Below are 26,411 nucleotides of genomic sequence, written 5' to 3' on the forward strand. Positions count from 1 at the left end.
GACAACATCTCTGCGGTTGTGTATTTTGAGGAAGTCCATTGATGATGTTGTTGCGAAAATAGACGTCAGGGAAAAGTTATTTACCCGTACTGTCTGGAGGACAACTGCCTGTCCGGCCTGCATCAGGTAACGTTATTAAATTATATCTTGTTAATTATGTGAACGCTGTAGCATTAGCACGCTAGCTATGCAGACAGCTAACTTAACGTAACGCAAGTAGAATCGATGCTTCATGGCTCATTAGAAATCACCCATTCTTCGTTGGATTTAGCATTTATTTATGTAATTATTAGCGACATTTCTTTGGTGGGTTTTTTTTTTTTACGTCAACAACGGCGACTTCCTCGTTGTGGTTATTTAGGTGACAGTTGTATATTGCGTCACGGTTTACTCAAACGAGACAGTGGCAAAGTTAAAAGGAAATATAGAAAGAGGTTTCTAAAGATGTGTTAAAATTGTAATTTGCATGAAACAGATGCAGAATTTCTTTTATAGTTGTTTGTACTGTTTGTTTGCCCAACTTCATTTGTGGTTTTCACAAACTCATTTTCATTCATATTCATATAACTTTGATAACACACAGACTAAAAAGGCTACTTAATTTAATCGAATAGAGAGAGAGAGGGAGATGCCGACAGTCAATGTCTCTCTGTGTTCCAGTGTGTGTGGTTTGTAGGGAATCTAATTTTAAAAGATTAGGTCCAATTTTATGCTTCTTTGAGATCACAGCTTGTGATCTTTGCTTTCAGAATAACTTAACTCCCTCAAGTAAGAAAGTAAATAAGACAATTTGACTTGATAGAAGTGAGTGGAATGGGAAGCATGTTGGGGGATTTTTTTTACAGGCCACATTGTGTTGGTGTATGTGTGTGTAAGATGAGCTCTTTGTCTGATATGACATTGGAGTGTAATTATTTGTCCTTGCTATTAAAATACACATTTTACGGTGTGGAACCAAGCTTTAAAATGAGTTGTTGTTTTGGCTGTCCAAATAAAAAAATGGAGCCAGGTAGCTTACAACATTATTTGGCAGTGTTTTTACTTCTTCTCAGCTTATGAACCATGAGTGTAGCATAATGTTTTTACACACACTGATACAACAGCTCTCAAATGAGGCACAATAACATAATTAAACAACTAAACTTTAGATGTATGTATGAGTAATACATTTCTGTAACCTTGTTTTTATTGTCACAACAGTACCTGTCTGTCTTGTGACTTGATGCATGTGAAACAGGACGTTTATGTAGAACATACAGTGTGAACGGGAACCAAATAACAGAATCAGAGAGGGGGAAGAAGGTTATTTCTTTAGGCTATTTTAAAATGATATATATTTTATTCTTTTATTCTGTTGTGTACACATGATTATAAAGTCAACATAGACAACACAATACACGTACAAGGCCAGTTCCACTGTGGGCCTTTAATAAAGTCAAAACTGTTGTATGGCATATGAGAAGAGAGGCAGAGGAGAAAACTCACAAAATTGCACACAACACTGTTAAAGTAAAGTTATAACCCCTTATCATCATCCTCACCGCAGGTGACCCGCATTTTTGAGAAAATAAATGGACCTCACTATATACAAAACTATGTACAGAACCCTCTCCCAGAACACGACAGTAAAGCAAGTGGACTTGGCACACGCTAACAATCAGCAAATTGCTCACATATTTATTTATGGTATATTGGTTGTAATTTTCATTTTGCCTGCTGGTACAGAATGCATTAACTGCCTGAAGTTTCACTTCCTGCTAAGCAAAAGTGAAGAATCGAAGACTATTTTTGGTTAAGGTGCTTCTGTATGTGAGACATGATTGGCAAACGTACATTGCTTTCCAGCCAGACATTGGTTCTCAGTTCCTTTTTTTTTTGTCTAGCATTACCCAGAAATCTCGATTGACGGTTTGGTCTTTTTGGTTCTTTCCAACATACAGTCCTGTAATGACTGTGATTGAAACTGCACCGTCCACAGCTTGGGTGGAGGGGCTGATTCAGTAACAGAATAATTGTTTTGGCCTCTCTTTTTGCCATACTCGTGCCATGGCCCAATGGATGGAAATGTCATCTACTGTTCATGTGGTCCACCACTTTAATCCAGACTTCAATATCTCAACAGTTATTTGCCGGCTTGCCATGCAATTTTGTACATTCAAGTTTCCCAGAGAATGAATCCTAATGTCTTTGGTGATACCCTGACATGTTTGATTCAGAGTGAAATGCTGCCACAAACACTGGATACTATTAGTACAGTCATTCATGTATAACACAGCAGGATGAATTGGAACATCTTTCTATCTGGCGTCCAAAACTTTTTTTTTTTGACGAAATACCTGCAAACTAATAACATTCCCATCTTCATCAGTTGTTCTATGTTCTATGTTAAGTGCTAAACTAAGATGGTGAATAGGCAAACATTGTGCCTGCTCAACAGCAGCAAGCTTTAGCTCAGCCTTACAGAGCCATTAGCGTGACTGGAGACTTATAGTCCTGTTCAGAGACACCATGTGTTGTCAAATGAAATTACAGATAACAATTATCTTTGATATCTTTTCAGGATGTTACTGAAAATTCTGCTGGGTTTCCTGTGTGGAGTTGTTGCTTTGGCCGCAGAAAATGACACGGCACAGCAGGGTCCACCGGCGCTGCTGCTGGTGTCGTTCGACGGTTTCCGAGCGGACTACCTAAAGAGGTTCCCCATGCCGAACCTCAAGCTCCTGTACACCCAGGGGGTCCTGGTGGAGCAGCTCACCAACGTCTTCATCACCAAGACGTTTCCCAATCACTACAGCCTGGTAACCTGGCTGCTGTGCTTTTTGTAGGGTGGTGATGGCGCATAGATTAGATGCTTGTCTTTGGTGTGGGAGACCTGGGTTCAATTCTCACTATGACCCATCCACCATTGTGTATCCCTGAGCAAGACACTTAACCCCTCGTTGCTCCAGAGGCGTGCGACCTCTGATATATAGCAATTGTAAGTCACTTTGGATAAAGCGTCAGTAAATGAAAGATGATCTGACAGACATCAGATGCGTGTCTGAAAACACATCCTCCTTCTGGCTGTTGGCTGATAATGTAAACAGATGATAAGGCAGACTTGCATATGTGGTAAATCAGTCAAGCAAACATGAAAAGGCTGTAGAAACTGCTTTAGTCCAACTACAATTTAAGCAGACTTGACCAATTAAGTCTCAGAATAAACTGAAATACGCAATAAGCTAGCATAACAATGAATTACGATGATCATGACAAAAACAATAACAGTTATCGTGTTCCCTCTCCAGGTGACAGGGCTGTATGCTGAGTCTCATGGTATCCTCGCCAGTAACATGTATGACCCTGTCAGCCACAAGCACTTCCACATCAACAACGACACCGACCCGATGTGGTGGAACAAAGCACAGCCCCTCTGGGTCACGGCGCTGGACTCTGGCTACAAGACGGGAGCAGTGATGTGGCCCGGTTCCGACGTGATCATCAGCAACCGCACGGCGACACACTTTATGTCCTACAACCCCGCTGTGACGTTCCAGCAACGACTGAGGAACGTGACAAACTGGATGTTGGGAGACGGAAAGGTAAAAAAGTTAGCTTACGTGTAATATATAACGTCTACGGTACAGACATATTTATTTACACTTTTATTTGCTTTGTGTCCCAAGTTTTCCATTGCTCTATCGCTGTTCTAAAACTCACTTAATGCCATTTTAGTGCACAGGGCAATACAATTAGGAAAGTCTGGTGGGGTCAATAGCCATTGTCTGACATGCTGTACCATTCACTCCATTCCACCAGGAGCCAGGAGTGAAGTTCGCAGCTCTCTACTGGGAAGAGCCGGACCGGTCAGGTCACCTATTCGGCCCGGACAATACAACTGCTATGGGCGAAGTGCTGAAGGAGGTACAGTAATGCGGTTAAGCTCAAAACCTCAGAGAAGCTCACTTGACAAAAAGTCTTGTCCTCAATACATTTAAACCTTTTTTTTATACAATAAATGTGTGCTGATTTTAGAACACTGAGTCATAAAAAGGAAGAAAAGTTGAGAGATTTTTAGCTAAACTAGCGGCAGTGTTGATCAGAGGATTGCCTTGAAATCTGGGACTAACATTTATGCTCTTCTCAGGAAGACCTGTATTAACTGTGGTGATCCTCTGCCCTTTCCTCTAGACTAGTCCTCTGGTGAAACATAACATTTGTTCAATACTTTTACTTTTTTCACCTCCATTTTTATGACAGGACAGTTGAGAGATAGTAAATAACCCTAACCCGGCCATTACAGCAAGGTCTCAGCCTCAGCCCTACACTGTACATTTGCGCTCTAGCGGTGAGCTAACCGGCGCCCTTCCTCTTACTTTTTTTACAACCGAATAGCTGCTAATAACATTCCCATTAGCCTCAATTGTACTCTGACTCTAGTGGTATTTTACAAATGTCAGCATGCTGACACACCAAACTAAGATGGTGAACAGGGTAACCATTATACCTGCTTAACATCAGCATGTTAGCATTGTCATTATGAGAATGTTAGCATGCTGGCGTTAGCATTTAGCTCAAAGCACGGCTAGCATGGCTGTAGACTTTTAGTCTCGTGAAAATTCTTTTTACTTATTGTATAGTTGTATTAATTAATCATTGAAAGTATTAGTTTTAGGTATATTAATAACCTAATAATCATAAACTAATAATCATAAACTTTTTTGATTTTAATTATAAAACAAACAGTTCCTGGCGGAGGACTCTTGTAGTGGGCTAGAATGAATAATGAATATCCACTCATCTAGTTAACACTGAGTAACAAGTCATGAGATTAGAGGAAATTTTCATGTGAATCAACATTATCAGCAGTAATTATCAAGATTGTTGCCATGTGTATTAGTTCAAAGAATATTTGGTCATGTTGTTTATTTATATTTCCCTGTAATTTCATGTGAAATATTATTGTTTTAAATTCATTTAAGCTGGATTGAAGCAGCAGGTTTTGGAAACATTTTCTTCATTGCAGGAAGTTTGTGTTCTTGCACGGCATGTCTATGATAAAGATGGAAATTCATTGTAAAAATGGCATACGCTTGCAAATGGCTCACTTGAGAGCTAATCAAATTTGCACAGAACTCCTTTCACTCTGGATTTGCTTGCAGGAAACAGTTATTGATCTCTGTGTCTCTCTGTATACGATCAGGTTGACGACAACATTGGCCTGCTGATTTCCGAGCTGAAGGAAACCGGCCTCTGGGGTCGCACCAACATCCTGATAACCAGTGACCACGGCATGGCTCAGTGCTCGGCCGAGCGCCTCATACGGCTGGACGGCTGCCTCCACCCTGACAACTACACGCTGATCGACCTCTCCCCCGTTACTGCCCTCATCCCAAATAAAGGTAACCAGGTTCACATCAAGTGTAGCTTTTTATTTTCAGTGTAAACACAGATAAAGTCAGATTACTTTAAGTCACTGGTGCAGTGAAGTGTTGTTGGGGATTTGCTTTACAGACCCAGAGGCCGTCTTCACTCTCCTGAATGAGTGCCACCCCCATATGACCGCTTATTTGAAGAAGGCCATCCCTGATAGGCTGCACTACAGGAACAACGAGTGGATCCAGCCAATCATACTGATTGCTGACGAGGGCTGGACTATAGTGCAGCGAGGGAACAAGCTGCCACGGTGTACGTCTCGTACTTGTACTTATGATAACCAGATATTTGGTTAACAACAAAGTCACATGTAATGTGTGTCGCTCAGTTGTCGCACACTTGCTTTTGCTCTACTCTGTTTATTCTGTCAATTTAATTTAACTCTAGCTCTTTTTGGTAATTTAGTCTTAATGAATTTTGGACCTGTCTGAAAGTGACCTCAATCTTTGACAGAAAACAAAATTGTATTAATATCAAATTGAGAAACTAAATTGTGTGGACATAAGGTCAGCATAACCTGGAAGACAATCATAGGACCACCAGCTCTCTCTCTCTCCTTCCCTCCTTCAGTGGGCGATCATGGCTACGACAACTCTCTATCCAGCATGCACCCCTTCCTTGTGGCGGCGGGGCCCAGCTTCCGTCAGGGTTACCGAATCAGCCGTTTAGAGAGCGTGGACGTCTACCCGCTCATGTGCCACCTGCTGTCGGTGAACCCGCGGCCCAATAACGGCACCCTGACCCAGGCTCGATGCATGCTGGCTGCCGAGACCTGCTGGGACGTCCCCCTGATGATCGGCCTGGTGGTGGGCGTCCTGTTGATGCTCTCTATAATCACTGGTGAGTCAGAATTATGACAACAGTAATTTAATATGTGTTATGTCCTTGCATAAAATGAGCCAGTGGGTAGCATGTGGATAGAGAAAGGGGACCCAGGATAGACCCCACAAAATGTTTTTCTTAATCTTACCTTCCATTTACTAAAGAGGTTGTTTAGAGGGAGTTATTTCTTCACTTTGGTTTTCTGTTAAGATTCAGTTTCAGGTACATCTCAGGATTTCCGCTACTTTACTGACAAACTAAAGCGACCTGTTTGTCTTCAGTTCTGTTCAGGGCGCTGAGCCAACGCCGGGCGTCAGGCCCCCGGCCCTTCCAGAGGCTGCAGGTTGACGACGACGACGACGACGACCCCCTGCTGGAGTAAACCAGTCAGAGCACACACTAATGTCTATCCCCTGTTTGTGCTCCAGTAGGAACTTGACATGTTGCACTTTACTCACCGAGGCCGCTGCGCTAGCTTTCACTCTGACGTGCTTGTGTTGATGTTCGCGTACAGACATGCAGTAGAAACACCTGTTGTTTTAAAAGCCTTCAGGCCTACTGACAGCTGCTGTAGGAACCACTGAATACTCTAGTTGTCACTGACTCCAAAATGTTGCTGTTGTTTGGGCTGCAACTGACGATGATTATTTTCATTGTCGATTATCTTCTCGAGTAATCGATTAGTTGTTTGGGCTATAAAATGTCAGAAAACGGTGGCAAATCTGTGTTTCCCAGAGTCCAAGATGACGTCCTTAAATGTCTCGTTTTGTCCACAACCCAAAGATATTCTGTTTACTGTTGTAAAGGAGAACATAAACCAGAAAATAATCACATTTAAGAAGCTGGAATCAGAGAATTTTTACCTATTTTGTTTCTTAATAAAATAAAAATTACTCAAAATGATCGATTATCAAAATAGTTCGTAATCGTTGCAGCCCTTGTTGTTACTGTTACAATAGACTTGAAAATGTGACAAAAGGCCAGTGGCGTTTTGTTGTGGAATGTAACTTCTTTTCAGGAAATACTGACGGCTTTGTTTGGTGAGAGGATTTTCACAAGGTGAGGAATAATTGTATTATTTTGTTTTAAATAAGTGATTTAACACATTTGTTTTTTGTGGGAATTGTGTTTTATAAAAAACTATTAAAAAGTTTTTTGTAGCGTTACTTTTTGTCAGCAGAGGGAGCCAGTAGCTCATTTAAGATTTATTTAGCATCTCACTGAGGTGCTGAGGAAAGCTTGAAAGATTTTTATGTGGAATTTTTTTTGATTGTCTTTGATTTTTTTTAGATTTATGTGTTTACTGTTACTGCTTTGGCTTATTTGTTACACTGAAACCTGGGTCTGAGTCTTCTCAATGGCACTTACATTTTCCTTCCATCCTTATTTGCATGTCTGAAAACTTAATTCTAAATTGATTCATTTTTACTATTGGATTATAGTGTATGGGTAATAATGAATATAAATGCTACAGTAAAGTAAAATGGTGTTTTTAGAAAGGGTGATTTCTATGCAAATTGTTCAGTAAGTGTAGGTGTGTCAGGCATCCATTCTGTATGTCCAGCATGTATATGAATTGTACCAAAGACTATGATTGAGATGCACAACAGATGCTCTAAGAGATTTTCACCATCTTAAAAAGAGACATTTTTACTGAGGGATTTGTTTTACTAAACAATATAATTGTTATTATTCACATTGGGTAGGACACTAACACATTGGATCACCTATATTCAAAATTAGCAGATCAAATTCAGTTAAAAATTATTAAAGAGCAAGTTTCCATATTTATCTGACTTACTTTTACATTAAAATACCAAAGCCAACAAAGAATTGATCCTCCTCCTACTTATCGTCTGAATAGTCTTATATATGTTATTCCTGCAATAGAGCGCCTTGGTTGTTCAGAATCCACCATACGCTGACCCGCTGCTGTAAATACTAAAGCCCAAAATGTGTATTCATCCGCAGCTGAAAGTAGTCCCCAACAAATGCACTATTTCCTCTTGTTTGAGTGACTTTTGCTAAAAACTACAGTGCCCAACTGTTTAAATTAAATGATTTAGGGTTTTTTTCAAGAAAAGGAAACAAACACAAATATATTTCTGAACTGTTTTCAGGATTTACGTCTACAGTAGGAACCAATGGGTTTCGGGCTGAGTGCCACTGATAGGGTGGGGATGTGGGAAAGTATTGAGAGAAGGACTAACACATTATTGGTTTTGGTCTTTTCTTGACAATATCAAAACTATAGAATACTACCAGCCTCATCCTTTAATGCAGTGCTGCTTGCATGCATCTCCAGCCATGTACCTAATGCTATGTATATACTAATGCTTCTATTTGTGTGTGTAAATATGCTTCTTGCTGCTGAAACATGTGAAGTTATGTTCTTTCTACTGCATATAGCATTTTTAAAAGCATCAATTTATAAAATAACATTTGTTGCCTTGGTATTATCAGACCATGGTTAACATGACCGACTCACTCTAATAGCATTGTCCTTTGTGGTACTCCAGTACTCCACTTATTCTGTGTATTTTACTGTAAAACTGCATGATTTGGTGCCATAAAACCATCCCGGTGTAAAATACAGGTCAGTGGTATGGAGGGAAATGCTGTATAGAAGCTCCCAGTCATGGTCTCATTTTTATCATATCATATTTATGTCTTTGGTGTTTAAATGCTACATGCAAACTGCATCTTTGCACTCTGTGTTTGAAGTTACTGTTTTTAATTGTCTAGTTTTGAGAAGGGTAAAAAAATCCTTTGTAACTATGCAAATCCTGTGTGGCCTGTAGAGAGATTCCTGTGACATTTTCAAAATGAATAAAGTTGACTGAAAATCTGTCTTTTTGAGTGTCAAATCAAGTGTCAATAAATGGGAAGGAAAAGCGACACACATTTGGAAAAATTAATTTATATTCCTTTTTATATTTTTTTTTCTCCATTGCAGTCACAACATTACAATGTAATAAAATGGTAAATATATAAAATCAAACTCAATACTGACGCATATACATTTCTGTATCGTGTTCAAAACCAAATGAACTGTACGTTTTCATTTATATCTGTTTTACATCATTTAAAATCTCATAATTTCTATGTAGTCATCTGTATGATTGTAAATCTTTGTCTCTTCACAGATAAATAGACTTTATTTTCAGGAGGTATTGTAACAAAAATAACACATTTCCTAATGCGGCCACTTGGAGCCTTTGAAAATATCATTCAACTCTTCCCCAGAATGCTTTTTACGTTATCATAGACACAAAATACACAGACGCACAAGAGATACACAATGTGTCTTGTCGCTTCTCTCCTGTTTCGCTTGTGGTTGTCTCAGAAACATTCGGTGTGAATTTGGGACTCCTCAAAAGACCAGAAGATCCCTGAAAAGTGTTTTTATGAGCTGATGCAGGAGAGGTTTGAACACGGTTTATGACAGCAGCCATCATTTCTACAGCGAAGACAGGAGATTTTAGCCAGACAGCCCCTGCTTTCATTTGAGTAAAAAAACACAGGACAACTGTTTTTTTTTCCTCTTTAAACATGTCCTTCCTTAAGTTTGAAATATGTGCTAATGTGTTGAACTGTTCATTGGCATGTAGCTGCACACTGAAAATATGACCATCTTATCAAGCCGTTTAATCACATCCACCGATTTTTCTTAAAGGGTTGTTATCCAAAAATCATAGTTTCTCACTTATCTATTAGTACCATGTCATGTAGATAGGTTTAGTTTTATTTGCCCAAGATTTGAGATATTGGCCTCCACCCTGATACAGAGGAGGTAAATGGGATTTCATCTGTCGAGCTCAAAGCATAAAAGTCACATTTTAAAAGAATAGTAATAGTTTAATAGAGTCAGATGGGAAGATTGATACCACTCTCGTGTCTGTACGCTAAATAAAAAGCTACAGCCAGGAGACGCCTAGCTTAGCATTAAGGCTGGAAACAGGGTGAAACGGCTATCCTGCCTCTTAAAATCTTTGTACGGATTAAACTTTGTATTGTAGGTGGATTTGGAGAGAGCCTTGCTAGATGTTTCCCACTGCTTCCAGTCGTTATGTTAATGTTATTTTGGAATTTGGGTAAATTGACAAGTGAAAAATTTTGCCAATAGAGTCAAGTTCACTTATTTCGAATGCAAACCGTGTTCTGACTTGTTTTTAAAAAATAGTTTGACATTTTTGTTAAGTTAGATTTTGTCAAGGACACATTTTTACATTCAAATTTGAGTGCTAATTAGCTAGCTAGCTGTTTCCCGCTATATCCATTCTTTGTGCTAAGCTAAGCTAACCTCTTCTCGCTCCAGCTTAATTTTTTTGCGTACAGATATGGGATTGGTGAAAATTATTGAGCATTTAAATTATCCCATTAGCAAAATATAAAATATGAAAGGTTAAAATTTACATTTCTGTCCTCTAAATAAATAAATAAAATAATGTTTTCACCAATCATCGCTGGTCTTGATGGTTTTCCTTTGCATGGCAATTGAAAATATTTTTTTTTGTTTATCAGGAATGTGAGAGACAAATATTGCTGGTCTAATTATTCATCTGTTCATCCAAATATCTCTTTTTCCAGAGAAACTGAACCAAAGCTTGGCTGTGGCTGTCTGGCGAATCACCTCCAAAACCTTCATCCTCCCTACAGATCTAATATCAGTGTGCTTATACTCAAGACAACACGATGGCACAGACTCCTACGAAAACACAGTTTCCAGTTAAGCCGGATTTTTCTTCACTCGTCTTACATTCTGGTTATTTATAAAGAACGTTTACTATCAGTACATTTGAAAGAGCCATCTAAGTGAACTTATCGAACATAGATCCAACCAAGGATTACCAGAAAAAGGTATTTACAATCAGACGGCCAACCACGAGAAAATAAAAGGTACTTTTGCACATTGAAATCTCTAGAGCTACTTTTTTCCAAGCTGAAGAACACAGTAGAAAAGCATGACCCCGACAAAATAAAAACTCATGGTACATCTTATTGATACATCCACATTAAGGTTTAGTTTGACCCTGCCCTGTGCTTATAGTATCCACACCTGAGTCAAATCATGGAAATCCTTCCAACTTGTTTCCATGATTGAATTTGAGTATTTGTGCCAAAACAACCAAAACTCTGCGGTTCTAAAAGGAAAGGATTTCAATTGTCATTGGACTCAGATCTGGTAGAAACTGGTCTGAGATCAGAAACAGCTTAGTGTCTGGCCTCGATTTCTACAAATCCATGATGAGTAATGATAATTTTCACAGCTCTGGACCAAGCAAGTAAAACTTTGGCTAAAAAAAGCATATGAAGCATTACTGACACATACAGTAGTTTGCGCTCGCACATACATACACACACCATACTCTCACACACACACGCACACACACACACACACACACACATACACACACAGCCTAACCACAGGCCTCATATGCTTTGCAGACCCTGATAGTGGAACCATAATGTGTTTATCCAAAGAACAAAAAATAACTTTCTGGTTTTACTTTTCACAATCAGTTGCACATTCCTGTCTCAGGAGGTTGTATCAATCCTGGTTATTACCAAGGGACAGGTGCATTGCACAGTTACCCCCCCCCCGACCAATTTTAACCCATCAAAAGACAAACTATTTAGGGAAAAATGTAATTTAAGTCCATAGAAATGATCTGCAGGACTACCAAATTATCATAAACAAATAGTACATCACATGTTTGCATGTTAACACTTTCTGGTTTCCTTTTCTCTGCAAACAAAGAAAAAAAATGCAAAACATTGAATTGAAATAAGAACAGGCAATACATAAGAACAGTGATGTGGTATGTTTGTAAAGGTTATCCAAGCCCAGAACCGTTCTGTCTGTCTTGCATAGCTGTGGATGTGTAGCCATACAATAACACTGACTTGATTTTAATTCCTTACAGAGTGGGCCTGGCTAAGGCTCAGGGTTTTGGGGTTTCATTTGTAGCGTACAGACTCAACTGTAGAGTGTGGATCCATGACTTTTTGATCGCTGGGTGATCTGAAGGGTCAAACAAAATGGACATGGTAGGAAGGTATGATACCTGCAGTTTATGTAGCTACAGCCGAGTCTGAATGCCACACATGAATACTTCTATATAAAGAAGGAGTTGTGTTTTTTGGTTGTATCAGACCTGATTTGGCTGTGTTAAACCTGATCTGTGATTGGCTGGAGCTCTGGGTGCAAAGGGGCCATGGTTTGGGTCCAGGTGCCAGGGAAGGGAAAAGCCAGTGGCTATAGTTCTGGGCAGCTCAACATAAATCTCCCTGTTAACCACCCAGAAGCACATACGAAGCTGTGACTCTTCAAACCTTTAAGCCTCTGCAGTAACCACTACCGTGTAGGAGCACATGTGCCTTCATATCAAGAACATTCATGCAAGAAATTCACGAGCACGATCTGTGAAACTAACAAATATTCGTCTAACTGTGTTCTCTATATGTCACATATTCAAGTTGTTAGGACAGCGTGCTAACACAGTATGCTGTATACCTTTTACTTCTGTGCTCTGACACACTGATCCCATGCTTAATGTACATTGCACGTCCACATCAGAGTGTACCAAAAAATTAGCACCACCCTCCTGAAGTTTTTCTTTTTTGTTCATAACCATGACTCAGATAGCTTGAAAAAAATTCCACCTCCACTTCTGTCGAGTGAATAAGGCATTGCAGCTTTTATGTGTCACTCAGTTTTCACAGAGGCAGAAGGTGTTGCTGTTTTTATGTACACTCTGTCCACGAGGAAACCCAGATTGAGTGAATTACATTATTCAAACGATCTGAATGTGAAACAATCAACATACTTGGCCAAATTCTTCATTCCTCTGTAACCACAACTATACAAAAACCACCCAGCTTTACTCAATAGCACCATATGAATATTGTTCCCAAATTATAAAGGGGTAAGGGATTATTGGACGTTAGTGTGTGCGTGTGTGTTTATGTGTGTTCAAGCGGTGAGGTAGGGATACATCCCATGTTGTTACACTACTTTTCCCTGTGTGTCTGCATGTTTGTGCTAAGCATATCTCCCTGCGTGTGGAGGAAAACCCTGTATGTATGTGTATGTATGTGTGTGTGTGTGTGTGTGTGTGTGTGTGTGTGTGTGTGTGTGTGTGAGCGTGTACACTAAGCACATCTCCCTGCGTTGGAGACTTGCATAGCTTCTGCAGGACAGGAAGAGCAGTTGTCCATTTGGACGGAGCCTTTGGCACAGCCTTGGCCGATAACTGAAGGCAGTACTGAAGTTGCACCATAGATTTCAAAGAGACAATCTGCCCTTATTGCACCATAAGTACATGTGTGTTTCATACTTGCACCATATGAAGTGGGATTAGCAGCCAATTGACTCTGTAGCTTGAGTGTGTTGCACCATATGAACCGATGCTGCTGCTTCTGTAACGCGATCGCACCTAATGAATCTTTTGCTAATTTGAAGCAGTAGCAAATTAACTGATTTGTATTTAATCTACTAGCACCACAGAAAAGTAAAGTAAGCTCACTTTTTGTTCACATTGTTCAAACGTAAAGGGATATGTCAACATTTTTGATCATAGTCTTTTTTTCACCTGCCTCATTTGGCTGTAAAATAATAATAATATCATTTTAATGATGTATTAATCTGTTATAATTATTTTTAGATTAACTGATGGATCATTTAGTCTTCAACAGTGGTTCCCAACCTGGGGGTGGGGACCCCACTAAGGGTCGCAAGATAAATCTTAGGGGATTTGCTCTTTTGTAAATTCTTGAATAATTGTATCTCTTCAGACCTCTGAAAATTAATCAGATAAAACAAAAACACACAGACAAAATAACCTATTGGTTGTACTGGTCCTAACCAGTGCTGACAGGTCGCGACAAGTTGACTTTTCTTTGCTATTACACTTATCAGGTCTTGGGGAGTACTACTGAAGTCAGTATCAGTTGGGGCTGAATACTACAAGTACTTATCTTGGGGTGTGGAGTTAGAGAGAAGGGAGGTTTCCAGACATCTGTAGCCGGCTCCACATCTCTGCTTGAGTCTAACAGCTTGAAGCTACATTAGCTACCGCTAACATAACACACTCAACTCTCTGTCCGAACTGTTGGTCGTTGAGCTGTGTTTGGTTTTTTTTAACTGTCCATTGTGAGTCTGACAATGTTATAGGTGTGCAATGCTAAATCGGTGGAGTGCTCCTTTAAGGGGTCACAAGCCAAACAGATTGGGAACCACTGGTCCAAATCTCATTCTTGAGAAGCTGGAAAATGGCATTTATTTGATTACTGACTTAATCAATCCAATTGTTGTCAAGTAGCTTTCTATTAATCAGCTAATCAAGTAATTGTTTCAGTCACTAAAAAGATATGTTAATATTTTTAACAATTTGACACGCCTAGAGAAGAAACATATGAGTTTAGAAATCCCCTCAAAAAATGTTAAAGTATCCCTTTTAACACTCTTTATGCACTCCCAATATCTTTCACTATCACCTGCTCGATCCTCTTGGACAACAGCAATAATAAGAAGCATGTGTGTGTTCATCTTTTCTAGTTGCACCATCTGAAATGGCTCATAGCTGAGATTCACCTGTTCTACCACTGACGTGGGACTGGAGATAAAGTGCGGAGCTTTGGATGGCAAATACACTTTCACCACTTTCCAAACCCTCATGTGTACTCGCCGCCACGCGGTGTTTGGGCGCCCCTCCCACAGCGTGTGATTCAGATGCAACTTTCCTGTCGACGGGCTGATGACTGATATCTTGGCTCATTTGTTGTCGCCTGCCAATGTAACAGCTTGGATTACAGGGATAAACACACCAAAAAAATAAATAATGAGCCATACATCACAGCTCAGCCGTGGGTGGCTTTGGAGGAGTTGATATTGGACGCTTTACAGGAGTAGACAAGTCATCGAGAGGGTTGTGACGACTGAAGTCCAAAACTGTTTCATATCAGCTTCAGTGGCAGCACCCTGTTAGTGTGGGACAATATGATTAAGACATCACACACTGGTAACTGCTGGTAGACATAGATCAAAAATAATTAGTCTTGCATTTGATCTCTCTGCTGAAAATTTGGAGATGACTTGATGATTTTATTTCATCGTCTAGCAAGGTTAACCGACGCAACCATTTGCAACCGTGGACGGAATAACTGAAGAAAATCTAACCTCCCACGACCCCTCTAAGCATAACAGCAAACGATGGAGAACAACTACTTGACCCCTCCAGACGACATACACACTCACAAAACACTGCCTTATGTTCCTTCCTGTTCTCTATGAGTTGTGGTGTAACGATGATATATAATTTAACCATACATTAGTAAGACTAAAAACATCAGCAGGCACTAACGCTTCTTCTGCTAACATGGACGTTTATATGTAAGATGATGGTGCTACTGTTGTTTTTGATTCTTCTCTGTTTGACTAATTTAAAATCTCTGGTCTGGTATTTTTAATGTTTAATGGCCTGCTTTTATACTTCAGGTCTCAGAACCATGGATTAGTCTACACTGGTAAGTTTTTAAGAATAAGTATTAAAGGGTTTTCGGGAGATTGGCACATTGACTAGTGGCACATTACACACTGACTATTAACTAGTGATCCATCTGTCCACAGCAGGTCTTTAGCTCTAGCTCCATGTTAACACCTTAGCATACAAGATGCTGAGTGAGAAAAGGTGACTACAACAGACAGGCCAATAAAAACATTTGTTTTTTAGTATATGGCCTCTAGATTCGTAATGTTTAAAACTTTATTTCTTGCTATTTTCTCAGCTGTCTAACTCATACACTGTATATAAAGATGGACGACATGACAGCTCCGCAAAAGTGAAGGCCCCTGGTGGCTCGCTGCAGTCGAAAACCCTGCCCCCTCCATGTTAGCAAAGGGGACATGCTTACCCCACTGATGTATGTTAAAGTGGTAATTTTGTCTGATAAGTTTGGCTTAATTAATTTAATTTATTTTATTTAAATTAATTAACATTTGATGCTAAAAAAGGGGGTTTCATGTCATGACAGCCCAACTCGCGATTGAGTCAGCCCGGGTGTATGGGCGGGGCCTTGATACTGTGGCTCCAACCCCTCTCGCTTCAAATGATGTCATCAGTGCAAGCTGGCAGCACCTAGTATATCAGCAATATTTTGGCCTAATTGTTGTACAGAAGGAGGTGGGGATTCGTCTTTATATGCAGTCTATGATCTAATCCAGCAAAGCCGACGCCAGTTTCGTTTTTAAACTATTTCAGGCATGAAACCACATATTCTTCCACGACACAGTGATTTTGGCACAGTAAATGTTTTGTTGTACATAGTTTCACATTGCCAGCCATTCAGGAACAAGAACAAGACATTGTAATAGAGTTCTTGAGCTGCTGCAGCCTTTTACTTTTAGAGCTAATGTTGCTAACTGTCGCTCAATGTAGTGTATTTAGTGTTTGATATTTTGGGAAATGTGCCTTTTCTCTGGTTTAGGTCAAGATTGATACTACTATTTAACTTTTTTCCTTTAAGTGTGAAGCTACAACCAGCAGACATTTGTGCTAGATTATCATAAAGTTTCCAAAGTTTAAAAATTCGGCTATGCTAACACCTCTAAATTTGAAGCTATTTACTGTAACTATTTTTTGGCTGGGCAAGACTCCAGGGAGTCACTGCGACATGTCAAAAAGTAGCCACAACATGCTAATTTATGAGCTTCAGAGGTTCTGGTAGGGAAAGGTCTTTAACTTTGAACATAACTAGACTAACTGCTTCTACCAGCTTTCAGTTTTTATGCTAAGCTAAGCTAATTGTCCCCTGGCTTTAGTTTCATTATTTGTGTATACACATGGGAGTGGTATTGATCCACTCAACTAACTCTGGCATAAAAATGTTTATTTCCCAAAATGTCCAAACTATTGCTGCAAGAGACAGTAGTGCAAACTCTGAAGTTTCTCAGTTTGTTTGAGTGCGCAGTAGATGCTAATACCCTCTTTGTCTCCATCATTCCCATCACGCTTTGCTTCTCTCCCAGGTAACCCCAGCAGTGTCCAACTACTTTATCCCCAGTCGACAACAACGTAACGGTACATAAAAAATAACCCTTCTGTACATAGAAAATATATACACTATCTTTTGACTAGACTAACGACGACATGTTCATAAACTCCTTTTATTAAAAGTGACGTTTGTTCTTTCTTTGTGTCACATGTTTTTATTCTACAGAAACCCGTGAAAGTATGAGAGACGCAACGCAAACGGCATGCGGTGGTCAAAGACTCTGGCGCTCATTTTTGACTGTTTTGTTTTTTCTTCACAGCGGAGCGCGGATGTGTGAAATTAAATCAGTGAGAACAGATGAAGGGTGATCATATGAGCTGGAAATAGAGACACAGAAGGATAAAGAGAGAAAGAGACGGACTCGCGCTGAAGCAGCTTGTTGAGTCATGGCCATGGGACTCGCAGGTCGTAGGTGCCCGCAAGGAATGTGTGCGTTTGTTTGTGAGTGTGTGGGCGCATTAAAGTGTGACAGATTGCTTTTGAATCTGTGTGCTTACATCAAGTGCGACGTTGTGCGTGTGGAGAGTGCTTCTAAATCTTCTCTGAATCTGAACACTCATGTATACATACATGTGTTTTCATGGTGCGTATGTGCTTATGTGTACTGATGTGTGTTTCTTGACGTGTGTGTGTGTCAGAGTGAGGACTCATACTGCAACAGTTCATACAGCAGGGGTCCGTCACGGTAGCGGATGCCCACGGCGGCTGGCGTTATGTACTGCAGGATGTTTATAGTCCTCCGCAGGCGCCTGTCTACGTAGTGGGCATCCCATGCTGGGTAACGTTTCCTGGGCATGTCAATTTTTATGAGTGGGCCCTCGGGCTTGGAGGTGGGGGGCGCCGACCTCACCTGGAAGACGGGAAGGCACGTCTCGGCCACATCCTCTTCCGTCTGTGATTTGGTCATGTGGGCCGGGGTGGGTGGGGCGGTGGGCGGGGCTGATGGGGGAAGGGGCAGACCCCAAAGAAGCTGGGCGCAGCAGGACGATGCGGGGCTTGGCTGGAGGTGGATGGTAGCAGGGTGCAGAAAGCCGTAGTACAACAGCATGACCACGACGCCGCCGGCGAACGTCAGGTAGACGCTACACAGCGCTGGGACGGCGTAGGAGTCAGTCAACACTGGGTCCCTGTAGGCGTACCTGCAGGATGGCGGCAGCACATGGTTAAATTCATGTGAGTGTGTCTGCATGTGCAATTCCTGCTGATGACATTAATCTTTAGAAGAAAGGGCTTAATAATACCCTAAAACAGCTGGGCACTGTAGTTTTTAGCAAACTTTACAGGAGTAAACTGTGTATTTGTTGGGGACTATTTTCAGCAGCTCATTTCAGTATTGCTCCACATTTGGTGCTCTAGTGAGTATTTACAGCAGCAGGACAGTGTTTGTAGGATTGAGTCAAAATAAACTACAGTGTGTGTTCACGGTAATGACGGAACATGTCACCCATTGCAACAGTGAAGCTCGTTGGTGTGTTTTTAATCGTTTTTGGACAACAATGGAGCTCTGTGGCGCAGAGGAAAATATATATTAGGCTTTGATACACACACGATAAATTGTTATTTTGGGTCTTTTTATGGTATTTGTTGAAAGGAAGAAAAATTTAGAATATCACCAGACTTATCCATTAAAAGTAGGTTTTCAAATGTGTGTAGGAGGCTGGGATGTGCTGAAGGCTGTGTTTCATTACTACTTAGTAGGAGCATGGGAGGTTAAAAGGCTTGTTAAGTACAGTGGAGCAAAATGATTAACTATTTTATAAATAAACACTTCCCTGGATAAGAAACCACCTAAAACAACATTTCGAGGTTATATCAGCATAGGTGACAACATTGCATGCTATTAGAGTTTTCCATATGAAGTGTGGAAGGAAATACAAATGACACAATTGTTTCTACATCTAACTCACCACAACCCTGTGAGGATGGTGTTCTCGGCCAACACCACAATGTAGTATGCCACCATTCTGTAGCGCGTCCGGCCCTCCTTCACGTTAAACCAGCAGAAGATGTAGACGATGCCAACCACCATATTGAAGAGCACCTCCTCCCACTTGGACATACAGAAGTCGGTGCCTCCGTGCACGACCCAGAAGGCCATGGCGCACCAGTGGAGAACTACAAAGATGCCGAAGTAGATGTGGAAGAGGGAGGCAAAGAGGGCAAGTGAGAGGACGCGGGACGAGATGGTGAAGAGGCGCCAGAAGAGGTGCAGCAGCGCCCCGCGGTAGCTCATGCTGCGCTGGTCATCACGAGAATCTCGCAGCAGTTTGTGGTAGGAGGCCAGAACCCAGGCGAGAGACAAGAGGGAGCCCAGGGAGGAGATGCCTACAGAGACACAGAGGAGGGTTACAAAAGAAGATAGAGTAGGTGGATGATCAGAACAAACAGAATCAAGATTTTCAGGTTCGTGACACAAAACATACATAGACACAAAATTATTATGAGTCACTGGGGGTGTTTTAATGTGTAATAATGTGGGCCTTAAATAAGAAGCACTGTGTGACACGACAGAGACATTTGGTAATGACGCTTAACAGTATGAGTCTGAAATATAAAGTTATTTTTAATGTCCCAGCTGCTGTGTGCATCTACCCCCTGTACTAGTCACATATTTGCATTTAAGTAGAAGGTGTCCCAAAACTCCAGAGTGATAGGGATGAATAACACCAGTGGGTGGCCGCCTAGATGATACATATCCCGGATGAATAAGGAAGAGGAGGCTGATGAAGTTTGGCTAGCACATCCCCCGAACACTTGTGACTGCGCTTTTTTTTTCTGGGACTACCTGAACAAAAAACATAGCGAGAAAATCCAAAAGCAACACCATCTGCAGCCACAAATTACTGAGCATGTGTGCAAATTGCTAATTACTGCTTGTGCAGCTGTTGATTTGTATGTTCTTTGTGGGATACACGAAAACATGGTGTTATGTTTGTAAATGTGACAGGAATAGTGTTTATGTAGCTAGAGCCTGGCTATTCAGACACCCCGCGCTGCAGTCTGAGGAACGCAACTTCGTCTCTCCGGTGTAATCTGTGCTCCACCTACACTGCAGCGTCTCGGCTCGGTTCTCCCGGATCATGATGCAGAGCTGCAGGACCAGCTGAGGCGCAGACTCCAGGAAGGTCTCCAGCAGCCGCAGCATGTTGACGTCTGCGTACTCGAACATCATGGCCCAGTACCAGCGCCTCTGATGCTCCTTCTGCCGACGCGACATGATGCCCAGGTACAGTGTCCTGATGTACCTGCAGGGGGTAGGAGTGCTAATTAATAACAAAGGTACTGTAAACCATTTCAACCTTTCAGCAAAAACAAACGTTCTACTTGGAAATTTATTTATGTCATCCAAGTCAGAAGTTACAATGTGCTATCAAATTATGTGTATACCATAAGGTGCATTAAGGTGCTATTGTGTTGCAATATGAGAAACTTAATATCTACTGTTTCTGGAGCTTGACCCACACTAGGGACTCTTTTAAATATGTCACTCTCAAGTCCCCAAACTTTGTGGAAATGCAAAATGAAATCATTGGAGTACAACGTTTAATGTTTAATTGTAGCCAAATCTGCACCATCCTCTTCAGGATGTCCATGTTTGCTAATCGTCTGATTTAAAAATTATCACGTTCTGATCGTTGATAAAACCCCTCTGTGAACAAACAGCCATGAAAATATTTAGATCCATACATACTGAGTAGATTTCTAGCTCTGGGAGGCTGCAGTACATGTGGGTGGTATGTAGGCAGAGATTTCAATTAAAATTGTCTCAGGCCACTCACAGTGTGTAGGTGTGTGCGGACGCATATATGTGTATATGTACACGTGTGAAATCCTCCTGCTTCCCTGTGTGTCCATTACTACTGTATGTGCCTGAGTGTCATTGCGTGTGTGTGTGTTTGTGTGTGCATGTGCTCCTACATTCACAAAACATAAATAATGCACCATCCATAGGAGAGTGCCTACATTTGTAAGTCTGGCTTGATGCAAAAGGCTGGGCATGTACAGGCACTTAAGCTGCCAGCGACGGGAGCCCTTTGGCTAACTCACAATGTAGTGGCACAGTAAGAAGGTAGGCCTGACGAATCCAATGTGGACTGCATTATGCTTCACATACATTGCATGTGACTCTCCTCTCTGTGTGTTCTGACCACACAGTAAGCAGCAGTGGTAAGTAAGTAAGTACATTTACCCTAGTACTGTAGTCATGTACAATTTTGAGGTGCTTGTACTCAAGTATTTCCATTTTATTCTACCTTATACTTCTACTCCACTACATTTCAGAGAAATGTTGCACTTTAGCTACTTGTTACTTTGCAGATATAGAGTAATGTACATTATCATGGGAAAAATGGAGTAAAAAAAATATTTGAATCGATGGCCGCTTAAGGCTTCCGTAATAATGTAAGCTACACCCCCCAGCAGTATAATGTAGCTGAAACAACATTAAATTAATCTTACACATCATTTATAATCAAATAATACAATATACTGTACATGATTCTGAAATGGGTCATTCTGCATAATGAGCACTGTTACTTTTGGTACTTTAAGTACATTTTCATGTTAATAAGTTGATGCGCTTACTTACGAGGTTTTGAGTACTTCTTCCAGCACTGATAGTAAGTTTGAAGTTAAAACGCTTAGCTTGCTGCCATTGTTCAGTTATATTGCCAGTTTAACACACATCCTATTGCCTTACCAGAATTACATGTTATGCAATCCTGTTAGTGGTTATGCTGCTGTCATCTGTGCCATAGTGATTAGTTTTCAATAGATTTAGAGGTTTATTGTGGACAGTGTTGAATGTGCTTTGCTCATCCGAAGGTCCCTTTTGCTTCATGTTAAGCGTTTACTTCTCAGGCATTAGTACACCACCTATTTACAGAAAGCAATTTCTAGACTTCCACTGCATTGTGAATGTGTTTTTTTCATATTTCCCTCCTGTACAGATGATACACATGCTTACTCTAGGCATAATTTGTTATGCTGTATGTGACTGAATTTGCACTAAAGAGAGAAAGTTATCCTTCTTGACTTCCTGTGTTTTTTATTGACAGGGTGACGGCCAGCCTACATATCCCGACCTACACTTATCATCCTGTTCTTCATACATGTTTAATGCTTCTAAACAAGCCATTTAAAGCTGGATTAATAGATTATGCAGCTTTAAAATAACATACAAACGCCCAGATGCTGTTTGTCCTTGACTCAAGAACAAAGAAGGATAAATAACTAATAGTCTTTATATTTATGTTCAGAGGAAGGATTGAGGCTTTACTGGCAGGGGAGCCTAACAGGCACTTAACGCTTTAATATGGAGGGATGTGGTTTCAACCATATGTTCTGAATGCAGTAGATCTTCCACATCTCCACCCTACCCCCACCACTCCAGCTCCTCCGTTTCCCTCTCACTCTCTTTCCACTCCCCTCCCCCCTTTTTTATGCCTATTGTGCATGTGCAGCCTTTTCTGCCTCTCCACAGCCTCTCCATCTCTAAGCTATCTGTCTCAATCAGGCCGTAGCATTTCCTCAGCTACAAAACAACCCCACACCCTCCCCTTCTTCGTCTTCTTCTTCCTCCTTCTCCTGCTCCTCCACTTACTCCAGGTGGGAGAGTCCATTCTGCAAGCTGAGGGGGTGATTTCTGGGTGGAGTGAATGAGGGTGGAGGAGGGATGTGTGTGTGTGTGTGTGTGTGTGAAGGGGGAGGGTGAAGTTAACCCTACAACCACACAGAGACCGAAGCTGAGCTGAGTAGCACAAGTGAGTGTAAACACACACACACACACACACACACACACACACACACACTCATCACTCTACTCTCCCTGCTGCCAGCCCAGAGGCAAGTGGACACCATTAAGGAGTCTTCTCGGAGAAAGCGAGGAGGGGAGGAAGTGAGAGTGAGCACTGTGTCCTTGTATAGAGGGCTAGGATGTTGGAGACAAGTTAGCACACTCCTGCTACTACTGCTACTGCTGTCAAAGCTTCACACAGATGCACACGCGCACACACACACACACACAAGTAAATAACACAAGTGAGCAAGAAGAGCAAAGAACCTACAGTTGCAACAGAAAGACATGTGCGTATGTGTGTGCGTGTGTGTATGTGTGTGTACGAGCAAAAAGGCTGTGTTTTTGTGTTTTTGTTGTGTGTTTTTTCCCCCCCCGTCAGTGCTTTTAACACTACAATTAGCACTTTACCCTTCTCCAACTCAATGCGTAGACTTGTGTGTGTGTGTGTGCGTGTGTGTGAGAGAGAGATAGTGAGTGAGGTAGAGAGAGAGCTGTGTTGCCAGAAGCACAGATGCTTCTCCTCTTTGTACTCTCCATGCATGCTGACACTCATGGGAAGAGCCGTGACACCGTTTTTCCACTGGTCACACACGCTAACACGCACACACGCGCACAAACACGCAAGAATGTACACACACACACATACGTTTGTTCCTCAAGCTCCGTGGGGCATCTCATTGACATAATGCATTCCCTTGCCCCTTATCCTAACCTTATCCATCACAACCTTAACCTAACCTGAACCCTCAAACAGCCTTAAACTTCTTTAAACTCGAGCATTTTGGCCCCACAAAGCTGGTCGGACCCCACAAGTGAACCCTGACTGAGACATTGTCCGTGGTCCTGGAACTGTGTTCAGCACCATGGACAGCGTCAGATCCGAAAAACACATTCATATATAAGCGGTACTAGAGAGTGTGTAAATGCTCACTGTAGTAATTACTACAGTTGTAGTAGATAGTGTTAGTGACTTGTGACCTGGAGAGTGTGCAGCATGGGTTGCTGAATTAACTTTTCATAAGGTGACCCAAAACAGAAAAAGAAAGTCAAAGACGTTACAGTAGCTCACAGAGTGGGATCACTGCCCCCCCCCCCCCCCCCCAACCCCCACGCGCTGTCTCTCTTAATAGACTTTCTGTCTGTCATTCCCAGATAGTAAGTTCAGGTCACAGAGAGCCTCTCCCTGTCCTCCTCTTGCTCTTCCTCTCCCGCCTGTCAGTGTGAAGCAAGCTTTGCTTTCTTTGAGCTACATCGAGTAGACACCCCACTCCACCCAACAGCAACATTAAGTGTAGAGAGAGATAAAGGGAGGGACTGTGGTGACAGGTTATGATCAGGTGTGGTTTGTTGTTTGTATTCCCCCCCCCCCCCCCATACCTCCACACTTGTCCCAGCTGGAGGATGTGTATGGTGGCCTGCCACAGCCAGATAGTGGCCAGCTGCAGGCGGTCCCTGCCGGGATATAGGCACCCCAGAGCCACTGCGCCCCGCTTGGTCAGCCCCTCCACCTCCCCGAGCCCCCCGCCGGTGGAATCCTGCACGAACCAGCGGAAACTCAGTATTTGGACCAGCACCGACGGCACCAGTACGAAGAAGAGAGTGAGGCCGAACCAGAGGTAGTCCTGCCTGCGATAGTAGTCCACCGCCAGGCACAGGTCCGTCCCAACGTCCCAGAAGAAGACAAGGAGGGCGAGGATGATCCAGAGGCAGTCCAGCCACAGCTGCTCCCGAGGCGGGCAGTGAGTCTCCCGGATGCCGACCCCTCCGGCAGGCTGGCCCCCACCGAGCAGGGAACCGAGGCAGGCTGAGCGGCAGCCCCAGTAGCAAGCGGAGGTGCGGCAGCACTGACAGATGTGGATGGCGGCGGAGTCCAGCGGCTCCTCGGCATCAACATCGTACAGCTGGGCGAACCCGCCGCTGCCGTACCCGACCCCGGCTTTGCAGCCGTCCGACTGCGCGGCCATGTTCCCCTTGCCGCTCCTGCCCTCCTGCGAAACGCACGACAACCGCACCGTTGTGCTTTCTCGCGGGGCGCGGATACCACGTCACTTCCCAGATTCCTGCTGCCCCCTTCCCTCTCGCGCCGCGGCGACTGCTGTGTCTCTTTCCCGCCCGGGGTGCGAGGAGCCATCAGAGCCGGCGGCCGCGCGACGGCGGCTCCCCTTCTTCCTCGTCAGGTCGAGTCAGCGCCACCGGGAGCTCCCGAGTAGCAGCAGCAGCAGCAGCAGCAGCAGCAGCAGCAGCGGAATCCGTTCCTGTTCTAGTCCAGCAGCCCTGCATCATCCCGTCCTGCGCGCGCGGTCATCTAGGGCGACGGGAGGCTATGACGTAATGCATCTCCCGCTGTTCTTAAGACGTGTGAGTGAGTGAGTGAGTGAGTGCGTGAGTGCGTGTGTGTGTGTGGGTGGGAGGGCGCGCACCGGACACCAGACTATTCTCTCAAACCACGACTCGAGCTAATATAAACCTTTCAGCCAACCGGAGGACCCCCGACTCCCGACTCTCATCCCGCCCGCACTCAGGCTGCAGGTACCCGGCATCCGCTGCAGCCCATGTCCGCTCCTTTCCGCAGCTCTAGCCCTCTGCAGCTCCAGCTTGCCCACTCTTCACTTTCTCTCTCTCACTCCGCCCTCTACCGGATGACAACTTCAGCCCCGAATTCACATCTGGACGCGCACATGCCCGCGCTTCACGTTATAATGCAATAGCCCACTGAGGTGTATAGGAAGAGGGTTATTGTTTTCCAATGAAAACAGCATCTAAAACCACCACTGACATTCATCTCCCCATCAATCATTGTCTTTTCTTCCACCCCCAAAATATTCCCCTCCATCCATCTCTCTCTCTGCACTTCCCACCTCTCTATCCATCCCTCCATCATCCCCTCCAGTGGGCTGACTGCCCTGTGGCTCTGCCAGCTTAATCAGCCGTAACATATGTGTGTGTGCGAGTGTGTGATCCCTGCTAGGCCAGCAAGCATTTCAGGATTTAGGAATGTGAGAAACTGGGATTGCCACTGTGTGTGTCTTTGTGTGAGGAAAAGGGAAGGACCTCAGGGAGCAGGAAAGCTGAGAAGCGGATAGAGAAATAGGGATGGATTTAGGAATTAGAGGAGGGATGAAGGGAGTGTGTGTGTGAGAGAGAGTGAAAGAGAAAGGATGAGTCAGGCAGAAGCCGCTCCAAAGGCTGAAAAGACTGACGGGAAGAATGCCAGAGAGAGGATGACTGGGATGTTTAGGAATTGTTAGAGGGAGGAAAGGGGTGTGTCAGAGACAGATGAGGGGAAAAGACGAGATGGCGAGAGATGGAAAGATGATTTAGG

At 42.7% G+C, this 26,411-nt stretch overlaps 2 protein-coding genes across 2 annotated transcripts; one reads left to right on the forward strand and one right to left on the reverse strand.

The window, feature by feature from the left end:
* On the forward strand, positions 1-9,087 carry enpp4 (ectonucleotide pyrophosphatase/phosphodiesterase 4). The gene is made up of 8 exons (XM_038717897.1): positions 1-126; positions 2,561-2,798; positions 3,288-3,581; positions 3,799-3,903; positions 5,183-5,381; positions 5,494-5,667; positions 5,986-6,255; positions 6,519-9,087. Exons 2-8 carry the CDS (start codon positions 2,562-2,564, stop codon positions 6,617-6,619), a joined length of 1,380 nt encoding a protein of 459 aa, XP_038573825.1. The 5' UTR covers positions 1-126; position 2,561; the 3' UTR covers positions 6,620-9,087.
* A 94-nt stretch (positions 9,088-9,181) lies between these two features.
* LOC119902019 (XK-related protein 6) lies at positions 9,182-25,869 on the reverse strand. Its single transcript, XM_038717883.1, has 4 exons — positions 24,467-25,869; positions 20,341-20,537; positions 19,200-19,617; positions 9,182-18,431 (listed from the first exon to the last, which is right to left on the reverse strand). Exons 1-4 carry the CDS (start codon positions 25,051-25,053, stop codon positions 17,927-17,929), a joined length of 1,707 nt encoding a protein of 568 aa, XP_038573811.1. The 5' UTR covers positions 25,054-25,869; the 3' UTR covers positions 9,182-17,926.
* Between the last annotated feature and the right edge of the window lie 542 nt (positions 25,870-26,411).

The sequence above is a fragment of the Micropterus salmoides genome, unplaced genomic scaffold, assembly GCF_014851395.1.
Source record: "Micropterus salmoides isolate LMB-PRFRI ecotype aquatic unplaced genomic scaffold, ASM1485139v1 Ms_hic_scaffold_1, whole genome shotgun sequence".
In the NCBI taxonomy this organism is placed as follows: domain Eukaryota; kingdom Metazoa; phylum Chordata; class Actinopteri; order Centrarchiformes; family Centrarchidae; genus Micropterus; species Micropterus salmoides.